General features: G+C 33.5%; 1 protein-coding gene across 1 annotated transcript; it reads right to left on the reverse strand.

The window, feature by feature from the left end:
- Positions 1-9611: 9611 nt before the first annotated feature.
- LOC129805826 (D-3-phosphoglycerate dehydrogenase) lies at positions 9612-18821 on the reverse strand. The gene is made up of 6 exons (XM_055854016.1): positions 18481-18821; positions 18354-18404; positions 17755-17909; positions 12173-12525; positions 11883-12101; positions 9612-9874 (listed from the first exon to the last, which is right to left on the reverse strand). Exons 1-6 carry the CDS (start codon positions 18562-18564, stop codon positions 9738-9740), a joined length of 999 nt encoding a protein of 332 aa, XP_055709991.1. The 5' UTR covers positions 18565-18821; the 3' UTR covers positions 9612-9737.
- Between the last annotated feature and the right edge of the window lie 596 nt (positions 18822-19417).

Below are 19417 nucleotides of genomic sequence, written 5' to 3' on the forward strand. Positions count from 1 at the left end.
CATGAATTTTTATGTTTTGCATACAGACAGAGAATATAAAATGCAAAAAGAACAAAAAAATGTCGCTTCGACCAGCACTATAATCTGAAAAAGACATTGAAAGAATTCCGGGAGGGCACGGAACTATGAGAATGAAGGTGGCCGAAATAGGGCACTAATGTTATGTCTACATTTTTATTCCTTTTAAAAATGATTAAGAATGAATTTAGAGAAAATAAATACGATAAACTGTCTACAAGGTTCCAAGAAACACACCTTATTAAAAAGCAACAAAAAATTCGATTTCTATTAAAAATATTACATTTCAAACTTGAGACTTTGGCGGTTGCATGCAACTATGCCGAAATTTGGCACACTTACCCTAATATTTTTTTAAAAGCAAAATTTGTTAGGAACTGGCGAATTCTATGAATTTAATTTATTATATTTAGAAACTGCAATATTTATATTCTATTCCGAGATTGTCCGTATAAGAAAAGCTCTTCTTGCTTAAATGCCACTGAAAAATTTTTAAGGACATTCCGTGCTGTATAACACATAATACTATCCTTTTACTTAATTTAGAAGAAAATTAAAAAAAAATTAATTCGACTTTCACTTTAATGGACTTAATGGAACTTAAGCTTTCTCACAATAATGAACTAATATTGAATTACTTTAAACGTTTTGCAGTTCAGAGATAAATGTTCTTTCTAAGAATTGTATCATTGTGCTCTCACTTCCATATACAACACTAATAGTTCTCACTGCAACAAGTGGTAAATTATTCATACAATTTTCTCTTAATGCACCAACACTGAAGACCTTTAACTATTCAAAGAAGGTCTATAATTTCCTTTTGCCAAAGAGAAATGCATTAAGAATTCTTACAATGTAGAAAATTTCTTGTCGCACTAAATGGTATTTATGGCGATGGGTATCCTTGATACCCATGAAAGTGCTTCTTTTCACCAAATTGAATTATTCTCACCACCGCGAAAGAAGGAAACCTGAGGAAGGAGTTTGTGCAAAGGCGGGAAGAATTTATGTAGGAGGAGAAAAAGTGTGAAAATCAGGAAGTTTCAGTGAATTATCCAGTCGGGAGGATGAACTGCTTCCTCCAACATCCGGCGATCAACTGAGGCACTCTCGTCGGAGTCGCTGGCTTTTTCAACGCACTTTTGCTCTCTTGGGGTTGGTAGCAACCACCCCACGGAGAGCAACAGAGTGTTGTATACGCCTGAGATACGGCTAGTCTATGGAAACCCTGCGAAAATTGCTTGATATCGCGCATTCAAGAGACAACATGCTCTCTCTTGATGCCATGTGATGTTTGTTGTGATTCACCCTCTTGATAAAAAAAGAAACTTTTGAAAGTTCAATTTCTTTAAAGTTCTATTTTTTCTGCAGCTTCCAAACGATTTAGGGGACACTTTTGGTCTTTATAGACAATTTCATATATCAAAAGAATTTATCGCACGTGAAAATTGATTTTTCAGTGAAAGTGAAAGGGATTTTTTCTTTTGTAATTTCAAGGACTATATTAATCATATTTTATTGCTGATTGATTTTCTCTATCAGTTATTGAAAATCTACAATGAGCTGCAGTTCTGAAATCAATGAAAGTTAATTACGTAAATTGAAAATTAGAAATAGTCAATTTCACTTGATATTTATTATTTTAATTAACAACTGTTTAAAAATTAAAGAAAAATAATCAGTTTTACCAACTTTAAAAGGAAAATTCCAATCGTACAAATGTAATTTACTATAGTTCCAGGTAATTTGGTTAACAATATCAATGAAGATTTGTTTCCGACATTTTTTCATTTGTTTTTAATTAAAAGAAAATAATAGAGCATACTTTCTTAAAGGGTAATATGGTGGCGACACATGTGACCTGTCCCGAACCTAAAGGTCAAGTGGCAAGGGGTATTGATATCCGGTTTTCAGTAACCCCCTCCCCCACAGTCAATATTACTACAATATTATTACAGTCAATATTTCACCCACTTTTACTCTTCCAAATAAACATTTTTTTTTGTTTTTTTGTCTTTTTTAATGAAGTGAATAATGGTTTTATTTTATATTATTACTGCTCGAACTCAAAGAGTGAGCAGTTAGGGTGCCTCACTTTTCGCCATTTATATTGAAATCGCTATTTGTAAAATAAATGATCCGCAAAGATCTTTGTATTTTTACTGCTGCTATGTATAGAGTCGAAAAATAATAATTATTCTTTTTGGATTTACGATTTTGAGAATTTTTTAGAGTAATACTTTAAGCAAGTGCATCAAGTCCAATATTTCCTACCAAATATACTAATTGTTAACAAATTTTCATCGAGCAAGAAATACCTTTTTGGATAAAAAATTTGTCTATTGAATATTTAATTACACTTGTGGAATACATAAAATTTGTATTTAGTTAATTAATATTTCATTTTATATTATTTTTATATAAAAATGAGGCACGGCGAAAAGTGGTTATATTATGGAATTGATTTTACCACGTGTCGCTACCTCTTTTCAATAGTCGACGCTAACGTCACTTCGTAGATTCTCAGGTGTCAAATTTGCATTGTTTACTTTCTGCAATAGACCTATAATTTGATGTCTTAAATAAAAGTGAAGCAAAATCGTCTAAAGTGAATAATAATAAGGTGATGGTGAGGAAAAAGAAATGCTGAATGTATTCTTTTTATAACATTGCCTAAAATAATCGACTTTGGACCTTTTCAAGTGGGTGGCGAGAAGTGGTTACAAAACTGGCGAAAAGTGGCGACGAAGTGGTTATTTTTGCATTGTTAATAAAAATCAGTTTTTAAAGTAGTCCAGCGTCAAATTCTAGGACTATCGTTTTCACGAATCTAGAGCCAATACATCTAAGTAGTTTTGTGTCAAATTTTGAATAATATAGTAATAAAAGTTCTAAAGTTATAATAAAATTAATTCCTCTTTTTCCTAAACATGTGCGATAAGCGGTTACTCCACCCTATATAATCAACTCTTTTTTCAACTTGTGATACGCCTAGAGGCCAAACGGTAAGAAATATCGACTTCTGGTCAGCGACAACCCCCCGCATAAGTCAACATTATCTAGGAGAGTCTTTTTTTCTTTTTCCCCGCACCCCCCTCTGACCATCCAAAACAATGTTTTTTGGTTTATTTCGAAAACGGCTCCTACAATTTCTTTCATTTTCGGATATGTTTTAGAGGTAGTCAAGGTGAATATTTTGTCCTTGGACACCTATGCTCGAAAATCATTTCGATATCGAATTTTCGAACATCAAAGTTTAACCACCTTCGCGGGTGTATTTTTTCAACCGATTTGCTGAAATTTAGATTTTTTGAAAGATATTGAAATTTCCAACGCATATGTATCGGACATCGGACTTGATCAGTATAGTGAATCGGTAGTATGTATATCCGTAAATGATTTACCTTTCTCGGATTTACTTTTTCATTTGTTCATATGTTTGTTATTCATGCTGAAATATTTTAAAACCTTTTTTAAAAACGGTATGCACTCAAAAAGCATGCGAAATCATAATACACAGAGCTCTTTCTCGTGAACTTGAGTACTCCGCAAAGCTACGACGCTTTGCCATCTCTTTTTTTCATTTTTTTAAATTTTAATTCTTGAGTTATCAAAAATACAGAGCTATTTAGGTTCTGTATTAGATATTTTTTTTTAATCAAAGTTTATGTTCAAGTATTTTTTTTTCCTTTTAAAGCTGTACGGCCCCAGCCATGCAAGCCACAAGGCCATATGTTCAAGTATTAGCCTGCAAAGAAAGAGGGTGAACTGTATTTACAACAATGAGTACAGTGCGACTCCTATAAAATTAATCACTAAAAATTTTAAATACAAACTGTGAAAAAATATATAAAATTTCAGGTATAATCTCAAATATTTCTAAATCACTTTTGTTAAATAAAAATCTGAGATTTTTAACGAGTGAAATCGTAAATGCAACAATTAGTAATTTAGAATATTCCAGATATTCAAATGTATTAACTCTATTGGAATCGTACTGTAATTGTTTTATTACTACTTTTTTTTATTATTAATATTTAAGAAAATTTCGATTCAAATCCAAGATGAAAATTAAAAATGAAATACAATTTACAGACCTTTGTCTCTTAAGGTTTGTAACTAAACAAATTTGACTTGAAAGCCCTCAACTAATTACAAATTCGTACAAACCTTTTACCTCTAAAGTTTGTTTGGCTATAAATTTACCTTAAAATCTACAAGTCTTTTGACAAATCTCCTTTTTCTGAGTAGAACAATATTTTTAATTCTCAAAGACACTTTCTTTCTCCAGACAGAGCTTTTAAAGCAAATGATCAAACATTGAGCCAGCCGAAGCAATTGAGAAATTTCTGCAAGAGAACACTCTTCATTTAATTAAACATTTCTGATCTAAATAATTTTACCATTTGAGTCATGCATCGCTGAGCATATTTTATGGGAAAATTGCCAATGAAAATATCTGGATGAGTTTCCCTGGATGGCGCTTTCATATTTAGGAAGCTTCCTCTTTTAATTGTTCTTCGCCGCAACAAAGAATTTGACACACTTTAAGCAATATCACGTTTCCATGGGTAGGAGGGTGGTTATAATACTGCACGAGAGCACCATAACAACGTGTTGGCGTGCGAAAATGTGCTAAGTAATTTAATTTTTTTTTTGTGGGATTTAATAGAGTAATTTAGAGACATTCCAATAAATTATAAATTATTTCATGAGTAATACAAAACAAAAACCACTAAGAAGTTTTGTTTTCGTAAAGTCCATCAAATTTTGCGGAGAATTCTTGAATAATAAATAAATTCTATATAATAGCAAAGTGGGTGGTTTATAAAAAATTCAATATTGAAAGCTATGATCTATTTTTATCACAAATACAACACATTATGTTGCTTCAGGTTCAAGGGCGGTTGATGATTTCACTTTCACTTTTACGTTCTCCACACTTTTGCACGCTCCATCACCGGGAAATCAAATAGAAAAATGATCCCTCCTTGTTATCCTACGAGACAGATAGTTTTGTGCCATATATCAATATGTCCCAGAGCAAATAATAGCAAATTTATCTCAGGGCATTTGATGTTGTTTCATCGGCCTCGTCTCAACATTCATTAACCCTTTTGAAATTGAATCAGCCCTTACGTTATTACCCTGTCGATTGGATTATATTGCAACATTGCCAAAAAGCAATCAGAATGAATTAAATAATGTGAAGTTTACGTTGAAAGAATCTGAAAGAGCTTAAATAGGGTAAGTGTGCTTAATTCCGGCCAGCTTGCAATTTCGGCCACCTTTTTTGTTCCTCGAATTTTCATGAACTTTTAGATTTTACGTACTCTAAAGATTGCAAAAGAATAACAAAAAAATGTAGCTGCGACAAACGAGATGAAGTAAAAAGATATTGGAAGAATTCCCGAAGAACAAGGAACTATGAGAATGAAGGTGGCCGAAATAGGGTACCAAAGCTATGTCTATATTTTTATTCATTTTAAAATGTATTAAGAATGATTTTAGAGTAAATAAAGACGGTAAACTCTTTACAAGGTTCCAAGCAACACTCTTTAAAAAGAAAGAATAAAAAAATCAATTTGAATTTAAAATATTACATTTCAAACTTAAGACTTTGACGCTTGCATGCAACTATGCCGAAATTTGGCACACTTACCCTACTCCGAGTATTCTTTGTCATGTAGGTTTGTTTAAAAAAGTATATTTTCAAGAATTTTTGCTTAAAAAGTTATTAAACTTCAGTTAGTAAATACTGCAGACTGGGCAGTATTTTGGTAAATTTATTTAAGACTAAATTTATTTACTCTGGCATCGAACACATAATATTTTTTCCCATAGGGGAAAGCGCACTATACCTTCGTGTGACTCAAGCTTCAAACAACTCAATTTTTTCTCTTTATGTTCCTAAATGGATTTGACCCATGGCTCTCATCAGAAAATTTGAAGCATCGGACTAGTTATTAAAATCTAATATTATAATGGGACAAATTCATTAAAAATATATCGAAAAGAATGAATTGTTCGAATATTGAGTCGTCCGAAGGTAGGGCGCTTTCCCCTATTCATTTAATGAATCGTACCTATGGCAATATATTTTAATAGCTACCTAAATATTTCCTATGTTTCTCAATAAACGTGACTCCGCAATATATTTTAGAAACTGGCCACTTTCCCATAGTGTGATTCTTTCATAATCACACCTATTTTTAAAATATGGTTTCGATGAGTCACATATGTATTGTGAAACATAGAAAAATTAGTCATTACGAAGCTTCCAATGGTATCAAGCATGGATACTTTCCCCTACAAAACTATCAGTTTTTCAAACAATTGCAGATTAAAATTATTACCAAGGGGGAGATTTTAGGTCCGAAGTGGTGTAACAGCTGAAAATGAAGTGCTTGGGAAGTCTTTGGAAGTGGGAGTGTCCGAAAAAGGTCTTCTTTGTCCAATACAGAATTTTGCAGATATTATGTTATTTTTAGTTCAGATTTTAAATTCGAGCGGCAGTATAAGTCAAAAAAAGTGTTTTGACATTTTATACGTTCGGGTATGATACAAAATGGAGTAAATAACGCAAAAATTCATTATAACTGGATTAGTGTTGTAATTTATCCGAGGAAATATTCAGTTGAAGGTTATTAATTTACAGTAGATTCTCTCAAATTCGGGCATTTAGGACCAAAATGTCACACGAATTAGTGAGAAATTCTGGCGACAAACTTTTTGAGATGCAACGATTTTTTATTAATCTGCATACACATATTGACTATACATTAGGGCGTTTCAACTAGGAAAAAAATTTTTTGGCACTATTCTCACGGTGCTGTATTTTATGAGACAAGAAAGTTTTTCTTCTACGACCATATGATCAGACGCTGTTTAGAGGTGGCTGAACGACCCTCTCTGTAGAACAAATTTCTGATTTTACCGGATTTTACACTACAGAGAGGGTCGTTCAGCCACCTCTAAACAGCGTCTGATCATATGGTCGTAGAAGAAAAACTTTCTTGTCTCATCATGTAGAGCACACTCAGAATAGTGTCAAAAATTTTTTTCCTAGTTGAAACGCCCTAGTATACATATATTAATTGTAAATTTCATAAAAAAAAATTCCTTAATAATGCAAAATTACATCAAAACTTAGACAAACCATGGCAAATTTGAGCATATTGGATTCATTTGATAGCAAGAGTCTACTGTATTAACAATATAAATTATTTATGAAAAATGTGTCTTTTACATTGCAATATAATTTTCATTCATTTTTACAGGAGTTTTAAATTTTGTAAGGAACGAAAAGGTGCCGTTGTATTAGTATGTAATGTTAGACAAATTTTGGAAACGCCTAAGTGATCGACTTCCATAAAAAAAAAAAACATTTTGGGGGTTTATTTGGATCATGTTTAAATGATTGAAAAGTATTTTGGAAAATTTCGATATAGAAATTTTTAAGATTTTGGAATACAATAATTCGATAATTATTTGGCTATTTTGAAAAACTTGGATGTGTTTAAAAGTTCGATACATGGATGCCATATCTTTTCACTGAAAAGAATAAGGGAACTGTAGGAACTCTATGAAGTGTATTACTATATCGTCGGTTGCGTCTACCTCTGTCGTATCTGCATTTCTTTTGTATCTGCATTTGATGCAAGCTACAATACAGACGTCCCCTCTTGCATCAAATGCTGACACAAAATAAATGCAGATACGACAAAGGTAGACGCAACCGACGATATTACTGGTAATTTTGGGGATAACCTTTTAACCACAGACCTCTCTATCCAATTCCGGAGTACAGGATTTGCCGGATCCTGTGCTGTGGCTGAACGGGTATGAAGTCTTTGGGGTTAACGGCAATGAAGTAAGAGCGTGGTGGAGAAAGAAGATTTGAGAGTAACCTTAAAAACATCTCACTGATCTGATCGCTATCCTATCGGATGATCTGTTTTTCAGAGTAACTTAAACTTTTTCAAATGTAACAATAAACTTTTAACCGATAAAAAAAGATCAACTTTTAGAAAACAATTAGTTTGCATAAGATATTAAATCAATTTTTTTTTCAAATGCATAAATAGTATTTATGGATTACTGGTAATTCATTGGCAAACAGAAAAAAAAAGTATTTTTTTTATCATTGTTTCCACCTCATTTCTCGAATATAATTAGTCAAGATTTTTTTGGCCGATACTGTACTTCTGAAGTGCTAAATTAATTGTTGCACTCGTAGTTTTGGTCTCATACAGACTTTCCAACACAGTTTCAATAAATTATAAACGATAATACATTTTATAGAGACTCTCTTTCACAAAAATAGCTTCACTGGTCTCTTAAAAAATCAATAAAAAGGAATTATGTTGCTCGTAAAACACAGATAATATAAAATTTTGTTAGTATACAAAAATATCTTCCGTTAAAAATTCAAAATATAAGCAAAATTAAAAAAATATACGTGAAAATAAATTCCTAAAGACTTTTTTAAGTTTTCTTAATTAGATTTTTAATAACATTAAATAAATTATTGATTTCTAAGTTTGACAAGTGCATGGGAGTGCAAGAAATGCTAGAAGTAGGGTAGGTGTGCCAAATTCCGGCCAGCTTGCAATTTCGGCCACCTTTTTTGTTCCTCGAATTTCCATGAACTTCTAGTTTTTACGTACTCTAGAGATTATACAATGCAAAAGAATAACAAAAAATGTAGCTTCGACAAACGAGATGACGTGAAAAAGGTATTGGAAGAATTCCCGAAGGACAAGGAACTATGAGAATAAAGGTGGCCGAAATAGGGTGCGAAAGCTATGTCTGTACTTTTATTCATTTTAAAATGTATTAAGAATGATTTTAGAGTAAATAAAAACGGTAAACTCTTTACAAGGTTCCAAGCAACACTCTTTCAGAAGAATGAATTAAAAAAATCAATTTGTATTTAAAATATTACATTTCAAACTTGAGACTTTGACGCTTGCATGCAACTATGCCGAAATTTGGCACACTTACCCTATTGCATTATTTTCGGGAGTATCCCGAAATGCTGGAAGTGTAAAGGCTTTTCCTTGAAAATTGTGGAAGTGTCGGGAAATAGTGTACACATTTTCACCCTAATATATCCACCTTGATTATTACACATCATTTTATAGAATTAAACAATTAAGGTGTTTTCAGTTGATTCAAAAAATAAGGCATTTCCCAAATTATGCTAAACATTGTAAGCTCAATTTTCAAAGCAGCTTCTAAACTTTCTACATACTAACTCCATAATCTTGTTCAAGAACTTAATTCTAAGCATATCCTAAAATCTCTAAATTTGTCTTTCATTGACGTATTCGTTTAATTTAAATATTGTATTTATTGTACCCATATGCAGAGCTTACGTAAAGATTATAGGCCGATTAAAGAATTTGAACAGTTAACATTTTCTAAATTGATTACGAAAAATTAATTCTACAGCTTCTCATAAGATTAGCAAAAGATGTGAAAGTATATCGTCATCCAAGTTTTCATCTTGTGGGTGTACATGTACAGGTAATCATCATTTCAGACAATCGAGCTTATTTTTGGGAAGGTAGAATTGAGTTAAAAGTCAGTTGCGGAGGAAGCTAATTTAATGGCATTGTAAGGAAATATAAGCTGAGAAATTGGTAGGATAATGTTACACAAAAGGTGTCAGAGCTGCAATCCATCATTTTACTCAGCCAAGTTGCGTCATATCCTCAAAAGGCCGTCTTGAGGACCTCGCGATTCACGACACCAGGGTATGTCGTGAAGACCGCCGAACGTCCCGTGAGGGCAATAAATTGTTCAGCAACCTCCACGGCTACTCGCACCTGAGCCTCAGCTGTGCTGGCACCTGAAATATAAAAAAAAACACAAAAGAACCTTGTCAATCTTCGCCCATTTACTGTGGCATTTTTCAATCAATCACCAAGGGGTATTATTCTTAAGAAAAATTGATGTTCCTTCGCAATTGGTTTTTCATTAATTGCATAAAAATATTTCCAATAAATTTTTTGATATTTACAACAATACACAATAAAGAAAAAGGAGATTTTCTTACGAAGTACCTACTTGAGGTAGGGAGAGGTCGGGCTATTTTGAGCCGTGGGGCTACATTTATATACGATTTTCGCATATTTCTAAAGAAAGCAGGGCCTTGTAATTATTTTATTTAGATCCACAATTGTTTTGTCTATCTAAATTACATTACGTTACAACCCAGTTTCTTTTAGAAGTGTGCGAAAAAAATCGTATAAAAATCGTAGGGGAAGTGTGCCAAATTTCGGCCAGCTTCTAATTTCGGCTACTTTGAGTGTAATTTCGGCCATGGAAATAAATTAATTAAAATTATGTATGTTATCTTCGAATAGTCAATGAATTCAGTTTGCTTTTAAATATTTTTCATTTTAGGATGTACAGTAGACTCTCGTTCAATCGGCTCTTTCTCAATCGGGCGAAAAATTTTGTTGACAATTTTCACGTTTAATTATGAAGCTAATTCGATCAAATTCACTGTAGTTCTTCCTATTTTATCGCGATTCTTTATAATTGAGCGCTTTTTGTGGAATTTACAAAGGCTTTGACGCTCAATTCTATCGCTAAACCGGATGACATTTTGCCCCATATTCCCGATTGAGAGAGAGTCTACTGTATTAACACAAAAACCGTTAAATTTTAGGTATAATTTGAATTTAAATTGTGTTGTAAAAACTCAGTGTGGAAAGAGTCTTACAAAAAATGTGACAGTTTGATTGTGTTTCTAGCAGTCTTACGTTTTGTGGTGAAGTGCAAAAGGTTTTATTTTGGTGTTTTTCATGAAGATTGATTAGTTTTCATTAAAAATTGTTTCTGTTTATGTTAATAGTGAATCAATCTTTAAATTTCGGGTGAAATTTCCCAGCTGGATCCTGTATTTCGCGTAAAAAAGTATATACTTTGTGAGCGTCTCTCCGGTGAGGTAGTGTTGCCTATTCCGGCAACATCTTTTGCTTTCCTAAATTTCTTATTAATTTTATGTTTTTTCTTTTCAATTTCTGAGTTCTAATTAAACTAAATATTAAACTCGTTCCGTTTGACGTTTTGAAATTTTCTATCCGTTGCGTCACAAAAGGTGGTCATTAAAAAGGTGGCCGGAATTTCACTCAAAGTGGCCGGAATAATACCCAAAGCAATGTCCATATTATTATTAATTTTTCAATATTTTAGGAAGTGATTTAAAGAAAACAAAGATGGTAAACTAGTTTTCAAGGTTCCACACAACTTTCCCGAAAAGGAAGTAACAATAAATATCAATATGAATTAAAAATATTGCATTTCAAACTTAGGACTTCGGTGCTTATATGCAACTATGCCGAAATTTGGCACACTTACCTTATTTAAAAAAAAATTGTTAAGAATATTTCTAATTTCAATATGGAACATTTATTCTTAAATCTATTTCTGAATTTACCTGAATGATTAATTCCACTAAATCAGCCTTTGATATCCCCTTGATTATTGCCACACCCTTAGAAAATCGCTAATGTAGCACCCCATCAGAAGACATTAGTAATTTCTCACCCATTAACATCACCACAACTTTCGCTGTTTTCAAGTTCAATCCCACCCAATTGATATTGATTCCCTATCACCAAGTAAAAGTGCCGCACGTGGCTTTCTTATGCCATATCATCCTAAATTCGTCTCTCTTGAATTTTATTAGGAACTTAGTGAATCAAAAAGTAGCTAACTGATAAAGAGGGTACAGACAGACGCTCTTGAGAAAATTGTCATTCATCAACTTTTGAAAGTATTCAAAATGTTAATGTAATTGACTTGGCAAATGGAAAGAATGAAATGGCCGAATTACAAAGCTTTCTTACCGAGATGCGGTGTTGCCACGACTTTTGGATGCTGAATCAAGGCTTTAGTGACATCTGATTTTGGGGGCTCTTCGGGGAAAACATCCAATGCAGCCCCGCCGCATTGTCCACTCTCGAGAGCTGCCAAAAGTGCAACCTCATCGATGATGCCTCCACGAGCCACATTCACAACCTTAACACCCTTCCTGCATTTAGCCAGTGTTCCCTGCGACACCAAATCTGCATGTGGCCAAAGAGAAGGCAACAATTACAAAGAAAATCTCTCACTACAGAATTGAAAGAAAACTCACTTCTTGTAGAGGGAATCAAAGGAGTGTGTACTGTAATGTAGTCAGCAAGGGGCCAGATATCCTCTAGTTCCATTTTCTCAACACCTGCAGCTTTGGCCTCTTCGTGAGTCGTGATGGGATCAAAGCCGATGCATCGCATGCCCCAAGCCTTCATTCTTACAGCCACTTCGCGTCCAATACGACCTAGGCCCAGTATGGCCAGGGTTTTGCCATACAGCTCAGTTCCAGCATAAATCTTCCTGTCCCACCGACCCTCTTTCATACTCTGGGCCGCCAGAGTGACAGGGCGCGCCAGAGAGGCCAGGAGCACACACGTGAGCTCACATGCTGAGATTGAATTCCCACCAGGTGTACTGAAAATTGGTGATAGAATATTAGCTCAAAAAAGAATAAAGTAAAGATACTCTACAGGCTGAATAGACAGAATCCCTTACACTAGGAAGTACTAGGGTAAAAGCTCATAATTTTGTTGTTTCTTATTTTGGACACTTTGAGGATAAAATTGGACACTAAAAATAAATTGATTAAAATGATGGATTTTTATTCCAATATTTGATGAATAATGAATTCTATCTAAATATTTGTTCTTTTTGGAAGATTTTAACACTAAATACGTTAAATTTTGAATACAATTTGAGTTGAAATGGATTTATTGAAAATTCAGTGTGAGCAATTGCTTACGAGAAATATGACAGAACTTCGTGTTTACTTTAGTCTTATTTAGCTGTGATGAAGTACTAACAATGTTTCTTCGTTTATTTGAGTGATATTATTGAATATTGTGTTGATTCACGTTAGTGGTGATTTGTACATTTGACCTGAAGTGAGATTTGCCTTGTGAATTAGATTTTTCGTGTGAAAAATGGGAAATTTTCTAAGACATTTAACAGTGAGGTGATACTCCTTATTATGGACAGGTGTTTTTCTCACGAAATTTCGTGAAATTTTAGCATTTGTGAGATGACTAAGTTGGACAAATGCCTGGGAAAACAAAGGAGCATAATCTCTAGAGATGGTAAAATCTCAGAAATTTCACAGCAGTCGCCATCTACTTTAGGCATAAATTCATGAAATTTCATGAAATTTACCAACTCTAATCATCTCTACGAATGATATGTAGCGAGAAAAGCCTTGAAAGGCTCCCGGAAAGGCCAGGGAATGCGTGAATCCGCACGTACTTGGAGTACTGAAGTCTACTCACTTTAATGAATGATATGGAAAATTTTCGGGATTCTGTGACATTCTACGGTTCCCTTACATAAACAGGAAGAGGACTTGGTAAGATTGGTTCATGAAATGAAGAACAATGGGCATCCTGTTGAGGCGGATTAGCTGTCCAAATTTACAGCCAAGTTGTCCAAATTAATAACCAAGTTGTCCAAAATTTGAGTCAAATTCACCTCTACATATCAATTCATTTTTAAACGTATTAATACTAATTTTTGTAAAAACAAAGACGATAAATAGCTTGCCAAGTTTCTAAACAACCCTTCTTAAAAGAGAATAACAGAAAAGTCAATTAGTATGAAAAAAATCGAACATTGGAAATATGGAACATTGATACTTATAAGCAGACTGTACAAAATTATGAGCCTTTACCCTATACTGCAAATGAGAATTTTTGAATAAAAATAAGAGATTGTGTATGTTTAGTTTTGCTGTATCATATTGAAAATTCCTAATGTAACATCTCTACGTAAAATATCCTTAAAAGTCTTTCATTGAACATAGTATTTTTTGGAATTATTAAATTATTTATGTTCAGCTCCATAATGTATTATTTATGTATAGATGGACATGAATTAAACAAATAAAATAAATAATAAATAGAAATAGGTTAGTAAATATTTCTATAAAAAGTTGAAATTAAAACAAAAGTCAATAACATTTTCATTCATCATTCATTTATTAATTTTCAACAGCTTGTCCTTGTCAGAGTCGAGGGTTTATGTGCATGTCGATCATGCGCTACTTCAGAAAAGACCCTCTAGGTCAAGAACCTATATAAGTTAAGAGCAAGAATCCATAAGATTAACTTTTTGTGGTGACTCGATACAGAAACACTGAAAAGCTTTTTCAATTCGCTTTTGTGATCTAAAAATATTCCATAAAAGATCGAAAACTTGCAAAAAAAATGATTTTTAAATGTGATATGGATGGATGGGGATAGGTGGTATGTACAGCTCTTCATTTTCTGGGTTTGAAGATCAATATGCTTTACTTCCAAGCTTACTTTCGATAGATCGTTTGATGAAATTTCCAAAATAAGGGAAGTGCCCCTTATACACTTTTGGACTTTGGATTAAAAAAAGAGCTGTATACTTTGTCAAGACATTTGACACTTTTTTATATGACAATGGAAAGTAATATATTTATTAATATCTGTGTATCTTAATTCTTAGAAATGAAAAAAAAAGATTCAACTTCAAATATGCATTTCAAATATTGAAGACAGATTGTTTCTAGTCTATTAGATCTGCCTAAATCTGCTCAGAGGGCACGGTGATACAGTATCAAACACACGTTTCAACGTTCATTGAATTTAAAATCTATCAATTAATTCATAAGAATCATCATTTATTTGTTTAGTGTAACTATCCAAGAAAAGAATTTTCCACTTAGAATACCAACTAGGAAGGGGAGTGAAAGAAAATATCATCAAAATCGCTGCAGTGTCGTCAAACTTCCCGTGCATAATTTCGTGCATAAATTTTGAATAATTTTGAATAATACGCCAAATTTGCGCATGATTTTTCACTCTTTTTTATGCATGGAAGTGTTTCAGCAATCTCTCTTATTGGTTCGTTTCTGAGATAAATGTTCTAAATCGTCTGTTAGATCTTCCCAAAGTCTTCCGTGACTAAAATTCAAAGCCTACCGGACTTTCTGTTTTATTTCGAAATGTTTCGAATTTTAGTCACATGGTTGCTATTCTCTTTTAATATTTATTAGATCTCGAATTCATTTCGCAGCAATACTGCGCTTCCTTGAACTCTTGTCTAGCAGAGTCTTCTTCTGCTCTGTATTAGAATTAAAAAAAAAACCGTGGTTGACTGACATTTCATAACACTTCATACTCTTTCACCTCACATGTAGTGGGAGATCCTTAAATTGTAATGAAATCGCGTAACTAAATAATTTCATTATTTACTGAACAATAATTCACTAGGATAAGATGAGGGATTTTCCAAGTAATTTCAAGAAAATTTAGACTACTAGCTTTATGATCCGAATCTCTCGGGTTCGAATCTCCTTTTAGGTCACCAGGAATCTATATAAGAAAAAATAATAATGCATGTCTAGAAATCCCCTCGCGGGAAGGCCTAGTTTCTCTAATGTAATGTTGTGCCAGTATTATTATTATTAATTCACCCCACGGCTTTATGCACCGATAAGTCTAGGAAAATCTCCAGTAGTGGTTTCTTTCTGAGATAAAATCTCTCTGGTTTCTGTTATAATCACCCTAAATGTGTCTTGGGTAAATTATAAAATCTGGCAGATTTTCTATTTTAATTCAAAACATTGTAAAATTGTTTGATGAAAAATTTTATTACACCTAACCATTGTTCGAAAGGTACGAAACTTGTTTTACCTCATGATTCTTAACATCTATTTAACACCAGTTTAAATTTGTCAACCAATTGATTTAATTCACATTACAACAGGTGAAAGCGAAGATTTTTAAAAATATTTAGTACATAAATCTATTCAGAGGAACGAGGATAATTATGCGCCGAAAGTAGCCAAAACTGAACCAGTTGATCGGGGTTTTGTCAGTTCGAATCAAAATACACTCTTTTAATTAGGAGGGGAATTCTGTAACGCTCTGGCAATGTCATATGACAAATTAGGTTTGAATCTCAGGAGAGCTTTTTCGAAAATGCGTTTCTGTAGCCGTGACATTGCCATTTCAACTCACGTGACATTGTCAGAAGTCACATATTTGAGATTTCTGGCAATTAAAATGACAATGAATGTTGTTAAACAAATGAACCAAGACAGACTGTATTTGTAAAAATATAATATCACTATTCACTAAGTAAAGGCATTTTATTAAAAAAATCAGTGAATTGCATTTTCGAACTAGTATGATATCTCTTCTTCTCTTCTTTAAAGTTTTTGTAGGGGCCGGACGTCTTTTAACATCCACACAGCCCAACTAGTATGATATGACAAAAAAAGTTCGATTGGCATTGTCAGGTTTCGAACTCGCGCGTGACAATGCCACGAAAATTACAGAATTCTCCTATAGGTCTAATGAATTAATCAGGTGAAGCACGTATCGGCGGAGAGATTTAGTACAGATCGATAAACAAAAAAGGAACATTTAATTCGGTGTTTGATTCACAGAAAAAAATATTTTGTAAAATTATTCGTAAATGTTTGTGGATTCCTACTGGGGACTTACGAAATGCTCGTAAATAGTATAATCCACAAACAAGTTCGTAACAGTTTGTACTATTTTCACAAACAATGTTGTTGTTGTTTGACGAGCATTTTTTGTACTTTTACAAACTTTTTCTCGTAGATGTTCGTAAACACACAAAAAATGTTTGTAAAATTTTGTTATATTCGAATTTTAGTTTCGAAAGTCAAAGAAAAGACTTTTTTGTATCGCCTTGTTCAAATGTTGTGGTGGTTGAAGTATTTCCTGTTCGAATTTCGAATGGAATTCCAAATAGTTTCAGTCTTAACCTTGTTGTGTGTAAAATTAAAATCAAAACTCGCATTATCCCATCAACTCATCGATCCTCATCGAAAATTTTGTCGGTATTACACCGTTTTTTCGATTTAATTTTAATGTACTTTTACGGGTTTCTCGATGAACTGTTGACAAGAAGTGCGAAGATGCGTGTGAAAACCGCGAGAGGCTAGTAATATACTTGCCGGACTATAATTTCCCTTGTGAAAATTTATTTTGAAAATTCGAAATTGAGTTTGAATTTTTCGAACATCACTGACATTTTTGACAAAGGTACCGCTTTAGCCGAGACATTTCTGGATAATCAAAAGCTCCGGTTGAGAGCATACTCATTGTCTCGTACAATACACCATTTGCCTTAATTCAAGACACTTTTTCTTTTCGAAGACTCTTAATTTTGCTTAGATACATTCGTGAATTTCACCTAAAAAAAAATAAAATCATCCTTTTTGCATGAATAATTTGCTGCCAGATTTGATAAAGAAAATTTAAATGCAAAAAAAATTTAAGGACCTATATTTAAAGGAAGTTATGGGACATTTTCCTTAACCAGACGATCCCTATATCTATTAGCTTATTATTACATTTCATTTGAATCTAAAACCGATTTTTCTCGAATTTAGAGTCGGTGTATAAACAAGATTACACTAACTAAACTATATTGATCCAAATATTCTACACAATGACACGTATATTTACTCCATTGACTCAACATCAATCTCCTTATGGTATCCCGTAAGGAAAATCCTCCATGCGACTCTTTAAGATGAATGGGAAGTAAGGAGAAATGCTTCTAAAGGATATTTATAAAATTCCGTGTGACTCGTGTACTCTTAGGGATTTACCATTATTGGAAAATTGGACAAATTGATGCACTTACTTGAGCACGATGACGCCATGCTTGGTGGCAGCTTCAATGTCGATATTGTCGACACCGGCTCCAGCACGTCCTACGGCTTTGAGGCTTCCACTTCCGGCCTCCAGAACCTCCCGTGTCACTTTAGTGTCTGACCTCACAATTAGCGCATCGAAGTGCTGCAAGCAGAGGACAATTGTGTGAAGAGGAGGCAAAAAGGCAGACGCATAATTTGTGGATGCAAATGAAAAGTGTCTCAGAGATCAAAAGGGGAGAAATCGCGAAGAAACCTGTTCTTTGTCCCTCAGACATCAATTTGCAATTTTGTCTGACTCGCACTTTAGGTCCAATGACCCACGCCACAGACATAAAAAATTCCATTTCAAATCACGCACTGTTTTTTCCACATTTTTAGGCGGTCTTTAAAAAAAAGAACACGATAGAAATTGATATAAACTGACACTTGATAAACTCACTTAAATACTTTTGAACCGGTATTATCTTTCAATTGTTTGCTTCTGCTTTTTTTTTTGAGATGGTCAAATTCATTGTTTAGGTCTTTCTTCCTGATTTATATTTTTTTACTGGAAACTTTTTATGCAACTGGTTTATAAGCCACTCACCTTTACTTCTTTGCAAAGCTCTTCCTTCGGCAGCTTCAATTTGTACGTGACCTGAAAATATTCACAGAAATTCTCTCTTCTAAAATATTCTTGTGCATTTTATTTTCCAAAAAAAAAATCCACGCACTTCAATTCCATTTTCTTTGAGGAGATTCACACAAGCCTCATCCACAGCATCACACACGAGCACCCTTTTAATATCCACCGGCATTCCAAATTGAATCAATTGACTTTAATTGGTCAGAAAAAAGAACAAGTTAGCAGAAAAAATTGCAATATTGGCTTTTGAATGGTCTGAAATGTTGATCTGTTCACGAGACGAGTCTCTGGTAAACTGATCGCTTGAGGATCGTCACAAGATCACTTGTCCGAGGCCTGTTTCTGTGGTACAATTCCATGGACAGGGGGGTGTAGGTCGAGGGGACGTTGAGTGGGCAACAGTATGTGTCCAGATTGTTTGCCTCTGGATGCATAAGTTGCCGGGAGGGCGAGGGAAGACTAATAAATATGAGAGAGACCATTCTAGTTGATAAAATAACATTGATGAATTTATTAACCCTCTAATATGTGCAGTAGAAAACTAAGCACAGAGCTTTTCATAAAAAAGTTTTCGCTAACTTCATTCTATTTAAACGTTCATTTAAAAAATAATTGATCTCAAAAATTGATAGAGATTGATGATAAATGCTGATAATGAAAGACCTTGTATCGTAAAATGCTATAGGGTAAGTGTGCCAAATTCCGGCCAGCTTGCAATTTCGGCCATATTTTTTGTTCCTCGAATTTCCATGAATTTTTAGTTTTTGGATACTCTTGATCATCTTGATATCGCTTCGACGAACAAGATGATCTGAAAAAGATATTTAAAGAATTCTGGAAGGGCAAGGAATTATGAGAATGAAGGTGGCCGAAATAGGCCACCAATGCTATGTCTATATTTTTATTCATTTTAAAATGTATTAAGAATAATTTTAGAGAAAATAAAGATTATAAATTGTCTGCATGGTTCCAAGCAACATTCGTTATAAAAGAGTAATAAAAATATTCAATTTTTATTAAAAATA

Source organism: Phlebotomus papatasi, chromosome 3 (genome assembly GCF_024763615.1).
Source record: "Phlebotomus papatasi isolate M1 chromosome 3, Ppap_2.1, whole genome shotgun sequence".
In the NCBI taxonomy this organism is placed as follows: domain Eukaryota; kingdom Metazoa; phylum Arthropoda; class Insecta; order Diptera; family Psychodidae; genus Phlebotomus; species Phlebotomus papatasi.